The sequence below is a fragment of the Hemiscyllium ocellatum genome, chromosome 31, assembly GCF_020745735.1.
Source record: "Hemiscyllium ocellatum isolate sHemOce1 chromosome 31, sHemOce1.pat.X.cur, whole genome shotgun sequence".
Classification (NCBI taxonomy): domain Eukaryota; kingdom Metazoa; phylum Chordata; class Chondrichthyes; order Orectolobiformes; family Hemiscylliidae; genus Hemiscyllium; species Hemiscyllium ocellatum.
In genome coordinates this window covers 15233908-15255016 of record NC_083431.1, presented here as the reverse complement: position 1 = coordinate 15255016, position 21109 = coordinate 15233908, and the positions used below count along the sequence as shown (strand labels likewise).

At 39.1% G+C, this 21109-nt stretch overlaps 1 protein-coding gene across 2 annotated transcripts in view; it reads right to left on the bottom strand.

Moving 5' to 3' along the window:
* Positions 1–658: 658 nt before the first annotated feature.
* The window catches only part of akap10 (A kinase (PRKA) anchor protein 10), a 76403-nt gene continuing 55952 nt past the window's right edge, over positions 659–21109 (bottom strand). The window contains exons 7-16 of one of the 2 annotated variants that reach the window (XM_060848316.1): positions 20853–20976; positions 14768–14904; positions 14272–14416; positions 12368–12544; positions 10661–10770; positions 9607–9689; positions 8883–8935; positions 5628–5723; positions 5507–5543; positions 659–1375 (exon numbers count right to left, since the gene is read on the bottom strand). In XM_060848316.1, the coding sequence (XP_060704299.1) occupies positions 5529–5543; positions 5628–5723; positions 8883–8935; positions 9607–9689; positions 10661–10770; positions 12368–12544; positions 14272–14416; positions 14768–14904; positions 20853–20976 (940 nt within the window). In that variant the 3' untranslated portion in view covers positions 659–1375; positions 5507–5528. The remainder of the gene's footprint in view (positions 1376–5506; positions 5544–5627; positions 5724–8882; positions 8936–9606; positions 9690–10660; positions 10771–12367; positions 12545–14271; positions 14417–14767; positions 14905–20852; positions 20977–21109) is intronic. The other variant, XM_060848317.1, reaches the window with a different exon arrangement.

The window sequence follows — 21109 nt, the reverse complement described above, 5'->3', positions numbered from 1 at the left end:
TTAAACAGATTACAAGAAGCATCTAAGGTCCTTTTTCAAATTGAGAATATTTGAAGCTCAGGTTGGGGTTCTGGATGTAAGTTTGCTCACTGAGCTGCAAGGTTTCTTCTAGTTCAGTGAGCAAGCTTACACCCAGATCCTTTTTTCAAAGCCAGATTTGCCTTAATGGAATGTAATTGGTATTGATTAATCAGAGCGATGAAATATGGCGTTTTGAAGCTCAGTTCAGGGTCATTTGAGCTATTGAGTTTGTGTACTGATTGATCCATTTGAGTTTGCCGCCCGTCAATCTATGCTGAAACGTATTCAGGACGACAAAAAATGATTACAACAAGAACATTTAAAATTGAGAGTGAGCGAGGGTGAAAGAAACTGAGTGTGTAAGAGGAGTGTGTGTGACAGGCAGGTAGATTTATTTGAAATAATGAAGTACAATTGTAAGAAAAGAATATTAGCAATGGCCAATGGGTTATAATTATTGGTACAAATAAGATGATCAAATATTTCACTGTACTCCTAGAAACTATTACAAGTCAGAGGCAACACTGTACAAAAGGTTCACCAGCCAATCATAATGAGTGAAAGTGTAGTGACCATAGTGATTAGAATTTCTTCCCTCCCATGTACTCAAAAATCATAAATAAAACACATCACACCATTCTCAATAATATATGTATTTTAAATCAAACACAATTAAATAGGTATGATTTTAGATTAAGTACATGAATACTTATGCATCCGAAAACATAGAAATGGTACATAGTACCAAAAACCTACACACAGCCTTTGTTTGCCTGTTTGTGATAATACTCAATCTCAATACAATTAGGTAGCATCTGAGTAAATATCTCCATTTATCAGATATCAGCTAGAAACATGAGAGAATTTCCAAAATCTTTACAAAACAAAAATCGCAGTTTGTTCTTTCTCTACTCTGCCGATTTTTTTTTTGAACGAAAATCCTGAAGGTATCTAAGGGCTTGACAATAAAACAGACTGCAACAAACCAATGGGGTGCCATTTAGAACACAGCAAAGCTCTATTATAATAGTCACTTCAAATTCTCTCAAACTATACACCCAGAACCCAGAAAAGAAAATAGTGCGTTGTAATCCTTTGATCTGCAACTCAATGCAGCAACTTCACAAGAAAAACCCTTCGAAGAGCCCTGACTGATATTAAGGTTGTTGAAACTGGAGGCTGGCGATCCTGGAATGCATAGTTTTCTTCATACAAACAACGGAGTAGTATCAGACTGTGTACAGTGTCATTTCATGGCTGCGTTAACAGGAAGGAGGTGGCTTCTGCTGGATGTGAAGTGAAGCTGTTTGACAAGGAGTGTACAGAAACCAATTCTTCTTCCTTTTAGTCATAGCTATAATTAGGATAAAGAAAACACAGACAACAATCAACTTGTAGCTTGCAAAAAGCTACATTGCCTTCAGAGAACAAAGCAAAAATGTTTAAATTTTTATTGCAACTGTGATCTAACATATATATATATATATAAGGTGTAGGAACAGCTATTCAATGCTATATGTACTTTCATAACACTAGACATTTAGTCCATTGGTCATAGTTCATTATCCCGCTACTAGTCAATGAAGCCAACTGAAGTGACTGCAACAAAAACAGTGTGGCCTTAGAACTCATAACACTTGTTTAGTCATCATTTGTTGGAACATCATGGTGCAGGCATGCAGGACATTGGTTAGGCCACTTTTGGAGTTCTGTTCAATTCTGGTCTCCCTGCTGTAAGAAAGATGTTGTTAAACTTGAAAGGGTGCAGAAAACATTTATAAGCATGTTGCTAGGGTTGGAGGGTTTGAGCTATAGGAGAGGCTGCTATTCTCCCTGGAGCATCAGAGGCTGAGGGGTGACCTGATAGAAGTTCATAAGGTCATGAGGGGGTATTGGTGAATAGCCAAGGTCCAAAATTGTTGGTTGTATGTTCAGCCAATATACACTGGACATAGTTTTCAACATCTATGCTTTCTCCAAGTTTAAAGTAACAGATTAAATTTTCAGCCTGTCTGTGGAAGAAACTTCATTAATAATGTATTTGAAAGTTGGTCAATTTACTACAGCAACAGCTTCATTCAATCTAACAAAGATTATCAATTCCTAGGAATGAACCGATTAATCCACTAAATCTTGCCAAAACTTCTGAGCAGCAAAAATTGTTCCATTGAGATATTCGATACTTATTCAACTATTCATAAACTGAAAGCAAATATCTCATTCTGCTTTGAAACGTTGAGACCATTTCATATTTAATAATTCATTTTTCTGCTATGTAATGCTAGCTAATAATTCCATCAGTAGTTCATATGAAACAAAGCTCCCATGCAATAAAATGCATTCAGATTCATCTCAGTAACATTTAAGGGGATTTGGTTGACTGAACTCAGCTGCTTCAAAATGCTTTTCTCCTAGCCTGTATATCCACTGGAATCTTCAGTTTTCCCCTAACCACTTACATAATATGGGCAAAATGGCTATTAAACTTCGTCCCATTCCTCTTCCTCACCCATTGCCAGCACAGGTCTTTGCTGCTTAATGCATGCTTTAATAGCGTTTCTGAATCAGGGACATTCTCCAAATAACTTTGCCTGCATTTTTGTTTTAGTACAGTTATGAAGTACACAGTTTTTTTGAAAAAGAAACAGTTGCCTTCCACTCACTGTTCCCTCCCCAACCCTTTCACTTGCTTTCCTCCTCACTGTAAGCAGGAAGGTTGGAAAAAACAATGTTGCCAAGAAGTTTGTAGGTTGGGAGAGTTTTAGAAACCAAAGTGTGACCAAAAAAATGATCAAGGAAGAAACAGACAGCAGTAAATAAGGAGGAAACATGAAAGAGATTGTGAGATCCTGTCCAAATAGCAAAAAGTAGTGAAAGTAAATGTAGAGCCTTTAAAAGTTGAGACAGAAGAAATTATAATGGGATTGAGAGTATGTCAGAGATGTTCAACAAATATTTTGTATCCGACATAGTGGAAGCGACAAAACTAGAAAGAGTGGGAAACCAATGGTTCAATAAAAGGGACGAACTCAAAGGCCTCAAACTCAATTCTGCAGATGTAGTCCCAAAGATACACCAGGATGCCTTGCAAGTCCCAACACACTGATAATGAGGTGATTATCTGAGAAGTTTAAACTTCCACTGAGCACCTACCTTATGCTTGGAGACCTTTGAAGAAGTCTACAACCTTTTACAGCACTAGCTGTTGTATTCTAACTCTGTTCGAGTCAGAGATTTTAGATGATTCCATCTCACTTACCTGGATAGCTCCCCACAAAGAGTTAGACGGATTAAAACCATGAATAACTTCTGGGTAACCCAACAACCAAAACCTTCCCCAACAGAGCTTCAACTCTCCATCGCTGATTCCTCTTTGATACTTCAACTATCCTGCCCTATACCTCATATACCCATCCTGCCACCTTACCTACTTCCCTCCTTGGCATCTCAAAGAGGGTTTGGATATTTAAACTGTTTATTTACTGGAAAATAGCAGCTAGTGCCATAGAGAGAGAAAGTGGCTTTGACAAAAATTGACACCTTCTTCTGAAAAGATTCTTGTGGTGGGAAGTTCTGCAGGGTTCATTAAGAGAAGTCAGACCAGACGAATCGCAGGTTAAAAAAATTAGCTTTTTTTGGTCTAAAATCCTGTTGCTGACCCAGATAGGAAGACTTGGACCAAACAAAAAATACAAATGACAAAGTACTAGAGAAATTAAGGGCTAAAAGGTGAAAGATCTCCTGGACCTAGTAGTGTAGACCTCAAGTTCCAACAAATGTGGATGTACTGGTAGTGATTTTTCAAGATTTCTTAGAATCTGGAATTACTTCAGTGGATTGCAATACAACATTGCAATTCAAGAAAAGTCAGGAGAAAGAAAACAGAACCACAGTATCCTGACATCAGTTGTAGGAAAAACGTTGGAATCCATTACTAAAGTAGTAACAAGTACTTAGAAAATCATATGATTAGACAATGTCAGTGGTTTTAGGAAAGGGAAATGGTCAGTGACAAACATTTTCTAAAAAGGATATACCTAACAAGGTGGATAAAGGGGAACCAGTGGAATTAATGTGTTTGGATTGTTAAAAGGCATTAAAACTGCCACAGGAAAAATAAGGACTCCTGGGTTTTGAGGTACTAATATGGGCAAAGGATTGATTAATGAACAGACAATAGGAACAAATGGGCCATTTTTAATTCTGTCAGCTCTTATTAGTGAGATCACGCAAGCAACTTATTGGGACATCAATTTACAATGATTAAGATGGAGGGATTGTGTGGAATGTATCTAATTGCAGACAACATGAAACTAGGAGGCAGTGATGAGAACTAGGCAACATATTTGAAAAGGTATAGTCTAGTATTTGGGCAAGGTGGTAAATATAATGCAAGAAAATGTGGCAAAACAATGTTTTGTTTTTCTATATGGTGTAATACTATCAATTTTTGGTGTTCTTCCACACAAGGCACCTAATAGAATAATGTATATGGCTGTGCCCAAGGAAGATCACATCTGTGTTGGGAGACGGCAGTACAACGACGTTTCATTAGATTAATTCCCGGGATGCACAAATTGTCTTAGCAGAATGATTGAAAAGAATTGACCACTTTTCTTTAGCGCTTAGAAGAATGAGTTGATATCATCAAGACCTGACAGACTGATTCCCCTCTAGCTGCAGTCTAGAATGGAGAAGAGGGGTAAGTGGTTTTAGGATCAAAAGTTGACCATTTAGGACTCAGATGAGGTGAAATTTCTTCAAAGAGTTGTGAATCTTATGAGTTTCTACACAAAGAACTGATGGTATTCAGTCATTTAGCTTATTTAAGACAGAATTGATCGATGCTTTGGTCTCTAACAAAATCAAGCGATAGAAGCATTGGACAGGAAAGTGCAGTTAAGCTTGAACACTAGTAAATGGCAAAACAGACTCAAGGGGCCTTCTGCTTCTCTCCTGCTCATATTTCTGACTTAATTATTTTTAAGTCTTCTACCTTCCATCATTTCCCCACCTCCTTGTATCCTGCTTTAATATTCCCTAAAAACTTGTTATATTTCTATCATTTTCTGGTTCAGATGAAAGGATACTGACCTAATACATTAGTTCCATTTCTTCCTCCAAAAGATACGGTTTGTCCTTTTCAACATTTTAACTATTTCTGGTTTTTATTTCAAATTTCTGACTTTTTCTTTCGTATGAAAAATGGAGAAGTGAAGGCAGGTGGAGAAGGTGGTGGGGGAGTGTGCAAAGGGCACCCCTAAGACTGAAAGCAAGTGTGAAGGCAGGAAAATGGAAGACCGAGGGAGAGAGAAGCTGGTGAGAAAAGTTTCCTGCCAATTATGTATACAGTGTTTTGTTAAGAAAAAGTCTACCAATGTAATTCTAGTTGCACCAGCTGCCTAAAATTCACCAACTATTCAATGTTGACTATTTCTTACCATTTCTAAATCTCATACTCTGGACGTGAAAAATAAGCACTTACCTGAGACACATAAATGTTTCCTTTACATTCTGGTCCACTGTGAACAACACAACATGTTACTTCAGCAGTTCTTAACAGTAATATTATTAAAGATAGTGTTTCAGCAGCACTAACTCATTACCTTTGTGGATTTTGCAATAAGTGGCTCACTTTGTGCTTGTTGTACAACATCATTGACAATCATCTTGGCAATCCGCCATGCCATCTCTTCCTGTGCCTAAAACAGAAACAATTTCACAATCCTATATTGTTACATGGCCGGTAAATGGAAGAAAAACCTCTGTTTTGACCCAATTTTTTTTTAGTTTTGTCATCACCTTCATTTTACCCTCCATTTTGTGAACTTTTAAAAATGATATACATTGATAGGACGTGGGCTTCACTGGCTGGGCTAGTGTTTATTGCCCTTCCCTTGTTCCCCTTGAGAAGGAAGTGGCCAGCTATCTTCTTGAAACACTATAGTCCATTTGGTGCAAGTACGCCTACAATGCTACAAGGGAGGGAGTTCCCTGATTATGTTAACATAGCCAGCATGACCATCTGGATCTGAAACACTGAAGGGAACTAGATGCAGTTTCCCAACAGCATCGAAACTGGAGGGAAGGGAACAGAGGTTAGCCGTTACTATTGCACATACAACAGCTTTGGAATCCAGCTGGATCTTGGGATGTATGATCTAAGTTACAGATCATATATCTAGGAGAAAGTCACTGATACAAGTTGTGTGTATAATTAAGATCACAGTTTTAAACATTAGAATCTGAGCAACAAGATCTGGGATTGTTTATTTAATGGACCAGAAAGCTGAGAAAAAATATTGACCAAGTATTCAAAATTCTTAAGGAAAAGATAAATTGAACCCTGATAATGTACTGTAAACTTATTAACCGGCACCTATGGCACAGCTGGTAGCACCTAACTCCAAGTACAGAGTGGACTCAATGGGCCAAATGGTCTTACTTCCACTTCTATTTCTTATTGTCTTAAGTCAGTAATCTCGGGGTTCTAGACACCGTTTCTATTCAAACTTCAATGGAATATGGATTCCAGTGATTCAGATTGATGGCTAAAGATCCTGCAGCAATATTTGAAATGCAAGGAATGCCCTCAGCCAACATCATAAAAACAGATTGCACAATCATTCACCAAATTGTTGTTTGTAGAATTTACTGCATGTTAGAACTATTGTGTACACTTAATAATAAACAGCATTTGCACAAAGTAATTCATTGGATATGAAGTGCTTTGGGAAATACTAAGTGCAAGTTCCCTCTTTTCTTCACTTAGAAAATGACATTTATTGCATCTAAAGAAAGTTACCCACTATGATTTCTATAGAAGCATCATCCACTAGCATGATACCGTGTTTATGCAGGATACAATTACCTCTGCAAGTTTAATTGAGTGGATGCGGAGAAGAGTTAAATGATGACTAATTCAATTCTGCCTTAATATTCAACAGTTATAATCAATCACTTGTGATCAAATCAATATTGGATATTTATAGAAAATATTTTTCGACTAATGGTTCACTGTTGAGAAGAACCAAAAAAAAAATCAGAAACCAATACAAAAACATAATAGGAAGATTCATTCACAAAGCATTTCAGGGATAAGGACAGAAGGTAATGCCAAACAAGAGAAGTGAAATATTGAGGGGTTGGTGCATGTTCTAAACACCAGAACGGAGATGAAGATTTTATGAAATGATGGAAAAAACATAGCCTGGTATCAAATATGAACAGTAAATGGAGACCAATGCTCTCAGATTGTTGTTAATCATGGCTGTAAATACATGTGGTACTGGTTAATTCTGACATGGTTCATAAAAATACAGAAAATACCAATCATGTTTCAAACCAAATCTAAATTTTCTGTAGCTAGAGACTGGAATTAATTAATTTCAGGCAGCAAATGAAAAACAAAAAATTAACACGTGCACTGATCCCAAGTGACCTGTTCAAAAACATTAGAAGTTGCAAAAATGGCAAAGGATGTTTTGCCTATATAGGTCACACTAGCTTGCTGGTCATATTTGGAAAGTTGGCTTTTCTGACTGTGGAGCTAAAGCAGATGCTGCAGCAGGAGCTCTTTTCTGCAGCATAACATGGTCACACAATGTGTCTGCCAATTGCAATTCAATTATTTTTGATTTCCAATTTTGAACTCATGGAATTAGGAGATTTCTTGCATTTTTAATGGATAAGAAAAATCAGAGGAAAGTGCAAAGGTCACATCCTTGTCAGTGTATCAGCATATCCATAATGGCACAGAATTTAAACATTGCTAAAAGGAGACACAAAGTTTATCAGGACTAGAAGGCAAAAAACTGAACATTGAAATGGAATGCCAATGTATACAGCTTGAGAAGAGGGATTGACAGGTTGGCATAGACCTGCAGCTGCGTCTGTTAACTGTTAATCTTAACTAGGCATGGGAACATAACAGACTGGAAGTCTCCATACACCCCAACAACGGAAAAGGTGTAATGTTTGCTTAAGTTCCTGCCTACCTGGAACAGAGTACTGTGTGCAAATATGTGCAGTTTCTGGCACATACAAATTAAACACATTGAGCCTGAATGATTATTTTAAATTGTTTCCATTGTAATTTTTAGCACAATTGGGATTATTTAGTAACTACTGTTCAGTAGCAGAATCATATCTAGTGCCGGACACACTACTCAGAGTTTTGAGAAAACGTTTGTGAGCACGCTACTTATTGTGCATGCGGGAAAGGCAAGTGTGTTTGATTCAGTCCACCAGCCAAGGGGAGTATGGCCAGCATACCTGGTATCACAGTGACCATGAATCCTTCACCATAGTACACATTTGTCTGGTAGGCAGAACATTTTTTGGTGTGATAGCAGCAACCCATTAGTGCAAAATCCCAGTGTGAGATGGCTAGCTAACCAGAGTCAGCCTGCCTGGTTTGAAATTAATCAGCCGGCAAAGATTGACAATTAACAAATCCCGCGACATGTCCATGGCAACCATGGTCCAACCAATCAGCACCCTCTTCTCATGCTGTAGAAATTGGTGTTCCCTTTTGAACTCTGGTTTCTTAATAGTCAAGTGTAAGACTAAAAAGTTTGGATTTTGTCTCTTTTTAGATGCTATGAATAAATTTCTGTCAATGAAAATTAATGTGTCGTCGCAATTTCTGATGTGAGGATGAGCTGTTGACTTCTACTGGAACTGTGCAAGATGATGCTAGGGATGTGGAACAGTCTGGAAATGCTGCAGAAAGTGATAATCTTTCCACTACCACTTTCATCCCAAACAAGCGGAGAATTACTTTGCAAATTATAAATCCAGAGTAAAGAATGACCCAATTTTAAAACTTTGTCAAAATAAAGTAAATAAATACTATTTACCTCATCTGTGCTCCCTTGTACCCATTTCTTCATGGCCTGCGAAAACATGGAACCTGTTTGATAGAATATAAAAATAGGTTTACAAATGTAATTTGGAATAGGAGTGCATAAAATCCTTCTTGGTTATAGTTTTCAGCAAGATAATATAATCCTGTTTACAAGGTGGTAAGGTGATGGTCAGGATTTTAAAAACAGTGATGCTGCTGTTTTTAATGCTCCATTTAGCACAGTTGCTGATGCCAGTGACAGTTACACAGATTGCTAATTGCAATGATCCACTGGGTGAGCCTTTAATCTAGACCAGTTCTGTCAAGGGAAAACAACATTTCGTGGGCGATGAGGGAAGATGAGAAGTGAGCAAAAAGCAAATTACGGCTGGTTCAAGGCCGGAAATTATTAACAACATTCGCTTTCTACTTTTTTTTGTCTCCACGTCTCCATTCCTTTCCTTCTGAGGTTGTCTTGCACAATACATAGAACAAGTTATTTGTCAGCCATTATGTTTGTGAAGTGCTTACACAAAGCTTGTTGCTAGACTGCAAATATTCTTATATCAGATCTGAAGAATACCATAAGAACTTACATTTATATGGTGCCTTTAATGTAGTGATACGTTCCAAGGCATGTCACTGGGGTGTAATTCAGACAAAAACGGATACTGAGTCAATGACTGAAAAATAGCTTGAGCATCTCTCAAATAAAAACAATCTGGGTGAACACTTACCTTTTGATTTTTTAACATCAGGCTCTGGTTCAGACTCTCTTATAAACTGGCCAAGTTCATTTATCTTCCCAAATGTCATTCTCCTGCCAAATAAATCAAGAAGAATTTTTACACAATTGACAAACTTATTAAGACAATTTAGTGCTCACACAATCTGTGCATTATTTGCCATAGTCTGGAATGACACAGCTCTCTACTAGAAACAGAAATCCCCATAAAGATAACAAGGTAGTCTAAGTTCAAACCAAATTGAATAGACATAAGAAACTCGATCAATGGTTTGGCTGGTGAGGAAGGTTAAACATGGTGTAAGTTAGTAAAATGTACTGAACCATATGAACAACATAAAATTGATGAAATTGCTATGATTTTGTAAAAATGCCTCGAACAATAGCTAGTTCTAAGCTTTTGTTAAATGCTTAATAATACAGAACTCAGTTATGTCTGAATTAGCCCAAGGACATTACTGTTCACCACTTCCAGCAACAAGAGCTTTTAAAAGGAGAACTTTGAGAGTTGAAGCACAAGCAATTGTAAACCATTAGAGTGGAATGGCGTTTTACAGTTTATTCGCTATAAAATAGAGAAAGCAATTGGCATTTTTTAAAAATTAAGATCTACCCTTAACAAAATAAAAGCACAATTTCAATTAGTCTTGGCATAATAATGTAAATGTTTTAGTGATTTTTAGAATGATCTGAAAGTTTGTGTTTTTTGTTCCAAATCCTCTCTGGATGTCTGATATAAAACAGCTGTACAGCAGACCACAAAAGACCTCCTACTTCAATCAGCCTGTTCCACATTGTGATCCCTTGGTCATAACAATACATATATTCACCCAATTCACCAGGTAACATGCAACTTCCTGGGAGGTATAAAAAACAAAAGCAAGATAATTAGTGGAATATAACGCGCCTTCCTCTGCATGATCAAACTTAATGTATCTAATAGTGCAGCTGACAACTTTTCTATTGTTACCTGGTGTGAATTTAGCAAGCATTCAGTGACAAGACAAACAGAGAACAGCAGTATTTCCAAAATTGGTGTAACTCACCCTGCAAAAGTCCTGTGATATAAAGATTCTGGCTCAAGACTTGCAGCATCAACAACAATTGCTTCATCAAAGTTTTTCAGGATTTTTACTGTGGCTTTTCTGGTGCCATGCTATTTAAAAGAGGTTAACATCAATGTTAATATAAAAACAAAGTTTATATTGCTTACATTTATTCTGGTCAAGCTGCAGGTTGTGGTGTGAGGGCCCATGAGGTATCATGGAATCACAGGATGCTAACGTCACAGCTTGAGGTGGCTCTCTGTGAGAATAATTTAGCTAGTTCCATTCCTCTGTCCTTTCACTGCAACACTGAAATTATTCTACCTTCTGGAAGTTATCCAATTTTCCTTTGAAAGCCACAATTGAATTTGCTTTCAAAAGCTTTTCAGGCACATTTTAGATATCATCCCTAACATTTCTTCACATCACCTTTATTTCTATTGTCATTCACTGTCGCTTAATGTCTGTAGTATTCCACTAATGGGAAGTTTATCTTCATCTATGCATACGAACTGTCATGATGTTGTGCACCACTCTCAACCTTTGCTTCTCCAAGACAGACAGCAACTCCAATCTACCCAAGCATTTGAAGTACTTCATCCTTGGAACCATTCTCCATTTTTACCACCTTCCTTAATACCTTCACTTCTTTCCTTATATGTGGTGCCCAGAATTAGACAATATTCCATTTGATGCTAAGTCAGTGTTTCATAAAAGGATCACCACAATTTCCTTGTTTTTATATTTATAAAGACCACAATCCTGTACGCTTTAAAAATAAATCACTTTCTCAACCTTTTTCAATGATTTGTGCACTAATGTCTCAGACCCCTCTGTTCCTATGCTTCATTTAGAATGGCAGCTTTTAGTTTATTAGATCTTCTTGATCTTTCCAGTAATATACATCACCACAACCTACCCTGCATTAAATTTCATGTCACACATCTGCCCATTCCACCTGATCAATGTCCTCTTCGAGTTTAATTCTATCCTCCCTACAGTTTACTTCTAACTTTCGTGACATCTGAAATTAAATGCTACAACAGATAATAAATGTGTAAACTTGTAGAAAGAATATAAAACTGCATGGGAGAACATAAACTCTATTTCACCAACATTCAGTTAAATCATAACGATTACGTTTTTAGCTGTACATACGATCCGATCATGTTTGGCTCTTAATACTGAATGACTGGTTTCTGTTCAGGAATCACAGGATGAGTTTTGCCAGAGCATTCAGGTATTAAACCTGAGCTTTAACTACAGACATTTACCTCAGAATTGCAGTTCCATTCTCAGAGCCACTATTTTCTCTCTTCAAGGGGGTATGGCTTATTAACGTTCATTTTTAATGAATTCAGGAGCACTGACACTTCCTGAAATGAACACCACCAATATAGATTGAATAATCTTTCATATTATTTGCTGTTCCTGCAATCTGCTGTACACAATTTGGTTGGTGTACATGGGCTTGCCTTCATAACAGTCAATAAATTTCAAGAGTAAATTATTTGATGGGGACCAATTATCTTGGAATATTCTGAATTTATTATAAATAATTTTTCCCAATTTTATGTTAAGTTGAACTTGTTTTAAAAAAGTATGCAAGTGACAAAGTAAGGTGGATTCTATACTTCAGTACATTCTAAACTATAGACTATAATGTGAAGTACAAAATCAGACATATTAAAATAAGGCCTTTCATACCTGTGCTGCATTACCATCAGAGAAGCCTGTGCTGGGTTCTTGTTCATGAGGGCTATTTGGTCCTTGGCCAAGAAAGGGAGTGTAGACTCCAGTAAATTCATCATTTCGTACCGAATGGATGAGATCATTCAAGTACTTGTAGTACAAGTTACTAGACAAGAAACCGGGTAAGTAAACCTGAAAGGTAGAAAAGGAAAAGCTATTTATAATAAAGATGAAGAAAGCAATCTGGACATGAATCAACATTCATCAACTTCAAGCACTGCAGACAATATACACAATTTTTCCCTAAAGTCAGCCGATTGAATAATCATATTTGTGCTCCACCCATTCTGTGCCACCACTAAATTTCTCTAGCTATAATTCACTTACATTCTGCTTCTGAATTGTTAGGTGTCAAATTTAGGGCAAAGTCTAGTGCACTGAACTGCTCCTAAACCAATTGTAATTTCTAGAATCTAGGGATATATAGCAGAGAGACCCTTCAGTCCAACCTGTCATACCGACCAGATATCCTAATCTAGTCCCATTTGCCAGCACTAGACCCATTGCCCTCCAAACCCTTCCTATTCATATACCCATCCAGATGCCTTTTAAGTGCTGTCATTGTTTCAGCCTCCACCACTTCCTCTGGCAGCTCATTCCATACATGCACCACCCTCTGTGTGAAAACATTGCTCCTTAGGTCTCTTATTTCTTTCCCCTCTCACCCTAAACCTATACCCTTGAGTTCTGTACTTCCCCACCCCAAGGAAAAGACTTTGCCTATTTACCCTATTCATGCCCCTCATGATCTTAGAAACCTCTAGAAGGTCACCCCACAGCCTCCAATGCTCCAGGGAAAACAGCCCCAGCCTGTTCAGCCTCTCCCTATAGATCAAATCCTCCAACCCTGGCAACATCCTTGTAAATCTTTTCAGAACCCTTTCTAGTTTCACAACATCCTTCCAATAGGAAGGAGACCAGAATTGCATGCAATATTCCAACAGTGGTCTAACCAACATCCTGTACAGCTGCAACACGACCTCCCAACTCCTGTACTCAATACTCTGACCAATAAAACAAAGCATACCAAACACTTTCTTCACTATCCTATCTACCTGCGACTCCACTTTCAAGGAACTATGAACCTGCACTACAAGGTCTCTTTGCTCAGCAACACTTTCTTCTCATTAAGTGTATAAGTCCTGCTATGATTTGTTTTGCCAAAATGCAGTACCTTGCATCTATCTAAATTAAACTCCATCTGCCACTCCTCAGCCGACTGGCCCATCTGATCAAGATCCACATTCATACAATGTGGACAAAACCAGCATTTAAGGTCCATCACTAATTGTCCTTGAAAAGGTGGCAGGAAATTACCTCTATGCAACCAAATAATGTGATGGGGCATTTTACAGACAATGACAATTGCCGAGTCTGAAGTCAATCTAGGCCAGACGTACAAGATAAGAGATTTTTTTTTGCCTGAAGCCACTGGTGAATCAGACGGCTTTTATAACAGTCTGAAAGGTTTATGGTCACAACTAGTCATAATAACTTTGTTTGCCTGACTTATTCAAATAATTGAATTCATAGTCCTCAGCAGCAGTAGTGCAGTAACATAACCACTACTCTGCAGTCGCCAGTAATGTGCAACAAGTCACTGTCAACAGAGTTCAGAAGCTCCATTTATCCTATAAAAACAAACTAAATATTTAACAAAGAAAATAGAAGAATGCACTGAGCACAAACAAAGCCCATGTTTATGCCCACAGTCTTCCTCAGAAAATATTTCCAAAAGTTTTCCAAAAAGTTCAAAATAAGTCTTCTGCCCACATCAAACAGCAGGAATAACATTGATCATTGTCCAAATTGAAATATGGTTTTACATAAATAAATGGTTAAGAACAAAGTAAACTCACTTTTTCCATTGTTGTCCATGCTTGCCTTAATGGAGTGGTGAAACAGTCAGGGAGAGGTCCTCCTTCTCTGCAGATATTTGATTCTATTTCTAATCGGACAGAATCATCAAATCCTAGAGGGTGTGTAGCTTGCAAGGAAAAGTACCTATAAATAGAAAAAATTTAAATAAGTGGTGCTACGGGTCTGTTTTGCAATTCTACATGTAACTTGCTCATGTAAAATACAAAAGCACAAATGTTACAAAAACACCAGAGGATGGCAATACCATAGAGCATGAGGGTACACTGACTGCAGAAATTGCAACAGAAAGTTTGGCTACAAATGATATGGTTAGCTCAAGAGCAGGAAAAAAAAATACTACACACTCACCATGCATTGACATGAAACTTGAAGACAAAAAGGGATATACAAAACCAGTAAGTTAGATTACGCTATTTATTCAAGTTGCTTTTTCCTTACGGCATTATATGTGGTTATTTGTTCTTTTATACTTACTTATCATACAAGATCATGGCATCATTCTGTGCTTCTTGACCATCGTACTGCCCACTTTTAGCAGCCAGTTGAGCTTGGAAGTTGTCTGCAGCCAACCAAAACTGCAGGATATTTACAGCTTCTTCTTTCTCCATGTACTAGAAAGAAAGTAGTGATTAAAAATCAAACCAAATTCTGCAGCTCAGATAGCATCTAGTCACAACCAAATGATTACCTGATGTGTCAGTCTTACTGAGCAGAGAAAAGCAACCACTTCTGTCAAATCTACAATAGCAAATGAATAACCATAAAGTGTTTTCATTGGTGTTGACTGAAGATGTGACATTAGCTCGGAACATGTTGGAATGTTCATTTTAAATTGCTCTATGGGATCTTTCATTATCCTTTCCAAAGGTGGTTACTTCAACAATGTAGCACTGCCTTGTTACTACAACAGTACTTTCGTAGATGTGCTGCTCAACTCCTGCTCAGAGTCCAAAGACTGTAAGATGTGGGAGCAGAAGCAGGTCATTTGGCCCATCAAGTCTGCTCTGCTGTTCAACGAGATCATGACTGATCTGATAACCTTATCTTCAGTTTCCTGCCTTTTCCCTGTAACTCTCTCTTCCCTTACTGATTAAAAATCTCCCAACTTTAAATATACTTAGTGATCCAGCCCCGTCAGTCCTCTGCAATCAAAGAAATTCCACAGATCTATTACCTTCAGGAAAAGAAATCTTCATGTATCTTAAATAGGTAGCCCCTTGCCTCAGAGATTATGCCTTCTAATCCTAGACCCTCCCACAACAGGAAACCTCCTCTCTTGTATCTCACTTGTACCTATAACTTTTTGACGTGTGAGAATGCTAAAGCAACAGAAACAAACGTGCACAACAGGTTCAACTGAATTTCAAGTCTTCATACAGAGTAAGGGAAATGCTAAGTGGTTTGCTTTGACCTCCTCAACTAGAAACAGTCATGGTGGATATTTGATGGTTGAGGAAAATCACCAGGAAATCGTATACCAGCAGCAGCCTCCACTCCACACGCCACAGCATGTATACACAAATTACTGTTTAAATGTACCAACTTATGGAACGCAGCCAATCCTATTGGCTTGGTTTTCCACTCCCTTTATAAAATTTGATACTGTATTATAGAGAGAGTAGCACAGAACTCCCTGTTGGGAGTACACCATTCAGTTAGTGCTGTGTTCAAAACTATGAAACCAATAGAGACATCACTACATTTCATCTAATCAAATTCAGTGGATTATTCTTCAGAACTTTTTTTTAAGAAAGAAACTTGCAAAGGATATAACTTTATTCTTAAGAATAACCACTATGAATAAAGTTATATCCTTTGCAAATTTTTTTCTTTTAAAAGTATACATTGAGGAATTACTCTTAGAACACTGGTTTAAATTGACAACCATCACATCCTCTCTGATCTTATTCCCACGACACTCCCACTTGCTTCAAACAGTGACCTTGCCTCTGACCTGATATCGAACTACTCTTAATATCCACCAACCTAAATCAATTTAATTATCAATCCACTCCCTCTACCATCACCCAAAACCCATTATCTTTCCTATCAGCATTTATACAATTTTCGTGCATGGTAGTCAAAAGTTAGTTTATTTGTTCGTTTTGGTAAGGCTGACAATCTCTTTTGACAACATCATTTGAAATTGCTGTGGGACTGTTCAAGTCTCCAGTAAAGTTGCTTGTCTTTCCTCTTTCAAGCTGTTAATTAAAGAATTCCATAGCTTTCTATGGGTTTTCAGTCTGGAAATGTAGGTCTAATCAAGAATTTCAATTATCTCTTTGAAATTGAGATTATTTACAATTTGGTTATGAAATACCAAAGCCATTTTCTTCATGACCCCATATGATCAATAAACATTCATGAATCTTAAGAACTTGAACCTCATCTCTTCCAACTGCCCCCTCGACCATGACCCCACCCCCCATCACCAAACCATTATCTCCCAGACCATACAGAACCTCATCACCTCAGGAGATCTCCCACCCACAGCTTCCAACCTCATAGTCCGGGAACCCTGTACTGCCCGGTTCTACCTCCTTCCAAGATCCACAAGCCATTGTCTCAGCATGCTCCTGCCCCACTGAACTATCTCTACCTACCTCGACACTGTCCTATCCTCCTAGTCCAGGAAGTCCCCATATACATTCGAGACACCATCCACGCCCTCCACGACTTCCGTTTCCCTGGCCCCCAACGCCTCATCTTCACCATGGATATCCAATCCCTCTACACCTCCATCCACCATGACCAGGGCCTCTAAGCCCTCCGTTTTTTTCCTCTCCAGACGTCCCCAACAGTACCCTTCCACCGACACTCTCATTCGTTTGGCCGAATTGGTCCTCACCCTCAACAATTTCTCTGTCGAATCCTCCCACTTCCTCCAGACCAAAGGGGTAGCCATGGGCACACGTATGGGCCCCAGCTATGCCTGTCTCTTTGTTGGCTACATAGAACAGTTGATCTTCCGTAATTACACCAGCACCATTCCCTACCTCTTCCTCCACTACATTGATGACTGCATTGGCGCCATCTCGTGCTCCTGCGAGGAGGTTGAGCAATTCATCAACTTCACCAACACATTCCACCCTGACCTTAAATTTACCTGGACCATCTCTGACACCTCCCTCCCCTTCCTGGACCTCTCCATCTCCATTAATGACGACCGATTTGACACTGACATTTTTTACAAACCCACCGACTCCCACAGCTACCTGGATTACACCTCTTCCCACCCTACCTCTTGCAAAAATGCCATCCCGTATTCCCAATTCCTCCGCCGTATCTGCTTCCAGGAGGACCAGTTCCACCATAGAACACACCAGATGGCCTCCTTCTTTAGAGACCGCAATTTCCCTTCCCATGTAGTTAAAGATATCCTCCAACGCATTTCGTCCATATCCCGCACCTCCGACCTCAGACCCCACCCCTCCAACCATAACAAGGACAGAATGCCCCTGGTGCTCACCTTCCACCCTGCAAACCTTCGCATAAACCAAATCATCCGCCGACATTTCTGCCACCTCCAAAAAGACCCCACCACCAGGGATATATTTCCCTCCCCACCCCTTTCCGCCTTCCGCAAAGACCGTTCCCTCCGTGACTACCTGGTCAGGTCCAAGCCCCCCTACAACCCACCCTCCCATCCTGGCACTTTCCCCTGCCACCGCAGGAACTGTAAAACCTGTGCCCACACCTCCTCCCTCACCTCTATCCAAGGCCCTAAAGGAGTCTTCCACATCCAAAGTTTTACCTTCACATCCACCAATATCATTTATTGTATCCGTTACTCCCGATGCGGTCTCCTCTACATTGGGGAGACTGGGCGCCTCCTAGCAGAGCGCTGTAGGGAACATCAACCACACCGCCCCATGGCCCAACATTTCAACTCACCCTCCCACTCTGCCGAGGACATGGAGGTCCTGGGCCTCCTTCACCACCGCTCCCTCACCACCAGACGCCTGGAGGAAGAACGCCTCATCTTCTGCCTCGGAACACTTCAACCACAGGGCATCAATGTGGACTTCAACAGTTTCTTCATTTCCCCTTCCCCCACCTCATCCTAGTTCCAAACTTCCAGCTCAGCACTGTCCCCATGACTTGTCCGGATTTGGCCTACCTGCCTGTCTCGTTTTCCACCTATCCATTCTACCCTCTCCTCCCTGACCTATCACCTTCATTCCCTCCCCCACTCACCCACTGTACTCTGTGCTACTTTCTCCCCACCCCCACCTTCCTTTAGCTTATCTCTCCACGTTTCAGGCTCACTGCCTTTATTCCATATGAAGGGCTTTTGCCCAAAACGTCGATTTCGCTGCACTTTGGATGCTGTGCCTGAACTGCTGTGCTCTTCCAGCACTACTAACCCAGAATCTGGTTTCCAGCATCTGCAGTCATTGTTTTTACCTCATGCTTTTAACAACAAATGATCTGCAACAGTTTAGGAATTATTGATTTAAGATTATTATTCGCTCTGCAAATAATTGAAATCACCTTAAATGTTAAGTTGTGACCTACATCACACCAAGATAACACCAGAGGAAGGCTGCTGACCCTCCATGTTGACCTGGAACTTTCAGCAATTACGAGATTATTTCCTCGGTGTTGATGCAGACAAATCAGCAGAAAACGTATGTGGCTATAACGTGTGCACTTTTTTACATTTTCTTTGAACTCTTTTGTCGATCAGATATTTTAAAAGTGGAAACGGTTGAGGCAAAGGAAGGTAGATGTTTATTTGACCAAACACAGTGGTTGGAGCAGGTTGTATGACTGAAATTCACAGAAATATGCTCAGACTTAGCATTCCTATACCTGGGAGCAAATGAAACCAAACATTCAAGTAGTCAATACTTCCATGATAATAGGGAAGATGCAGAATCAAAACATATTTAAAAAAATATTTTCTCTAAATAAAGCTGAATTGTAAAACGAGAGTTTCACATAAACTTTCATGGAGGCCAAAAAGAATGAGAAAGGATCGTTGCAAACATATTGTACACTTTCCCAATTAAATCTGAACACTTATTTTAAAATTATCCACATTATGCAGTAGCATCAAGCAGTTCGTTTCCATAACAATGAAGGATGGAATCATTGTATTGTTTAACCAACGTCTAATAAGGACATTTACTCCAAAATGGGAAATCTGAAGCCATTATTCAAAATCCTTGCTCAAGATTCAATTTCCCAGACCCTCTCCCTAGCAACTGCCTGAAACTAAACCAATCTGTTCATAACCTTGTTTTACATTCAATTCGGTGAGGGGTTTCCTACTGCATCCCCACACCATTCTTAAGAATTATTTTCACCAATGTAATGACACTCAACTTCACCACTGCTGAAGCTCATCTGTTTTTTTTTAAGCTTTTAACTTTAGATTTGACTATTCCAATGCATTCCATGCTGTTCTCTCACATTCCACTCTCAGAAAACCTAAAACCAATCAAAAAACTTTGCTTCCTCCGCCCTTACTCACATCAAGCCCTGCCCCAGTGCCTCCTAAATGGCTTCCTGATCAGTAAAATCTTGATTATAAAATTTTTATCCTTGTACTCAAATTTCCACGTCACTTGTGTCACTGCCCCTGACCCCTGCAATCTTGTTGAGGTCCACAACCCTCTGATCTCTGTGCTGGTTTCTTGGGTTCCTTGATTTTTAATTACCCCACCACTGGTGGCTGTGCCTTCAATTGCTCAAGCCCAAAGATCTGCAATTCCCTCCCTACACATCTTAGTCTTCCCACCTTACTTTTCTCCCTTAAGCCAGTTCTTAAAACCTACCTCCTTTGATGAAGTTATTGTTGACCTATGCCTTCATAGTTGTTTGGCATCATATTTTGTTTCATAATTCTCCTGGATCTAACTTGTTATAGAATCAATTTCAAGGCAGACAAAAGGCTAGTTTTACTATTGCCCATGTCAATTCAAAGCAGTTTCAAGTTTCAACAGAAAAATAGGCTTACCATAGAACCACAGAAACCTTACAGTGTGGAAGCAGGTCATCGGCCTATCGAGTCCACTGACTCTCTGAAGAGCATCTCACCCAGACCCAAACCCCCTTTAAATGTTTGCTTTAAATGATACACTACTTAGTGCAGTGCACATCAGTGTCTAGATTTCACAAACGTCGTAAAATAGAGTGACAATAAATTACGACAAAATATCTGGCGGCTGTACAGTTCAACTGCTCTGTGCTTGGTTAGGAGGGCCTGTTGACTATTCGGGCATTGTGTGTTTAATTGGTCAAGCCTGGGTGCTAAATCAGGATAAATATACAAACTTTAGGAAGCCCTGGCATTTATTTGTGAAACTTGGAGACCCCACTTTAAAGTATGGTAAATGAAATCTCTTACACACAGAAACGCTGTCATTTCCATATTGTTCTTGAATGTCAGTTCACAACAGTGGCACATTCTGAATATCTGAAGTACACTTATCACAAGTCCATGAAAAATGACAGTCAAATTTGCCACAAATTCTGTTTGTCTGAAAGCTCTTACATCCAGCTAGGTATTTACCAACACATTAAAAACTTTGCACACTGTGTTACATCATACCTCTGAGAAATAGAAGAGTGCCGACTCATTGAAAAGAATATCAGCCAGGTAAACAACGCCACTAGTCAACACTTCAATTTGGTATTTACAAAAATGATGACTCCGTAAAAATTCCGTAAAGTGCCTGGAGAGGAAAGAAAAATGAGAAGGTCAGCATTCATTTTCTATACTGGGCATTTAACAGAATCCAGTCTTTAAAAACCCTTCCCTGTACAAAATCACATCATTAGAAACAGGAAAAGGCCATTCAGCCCACT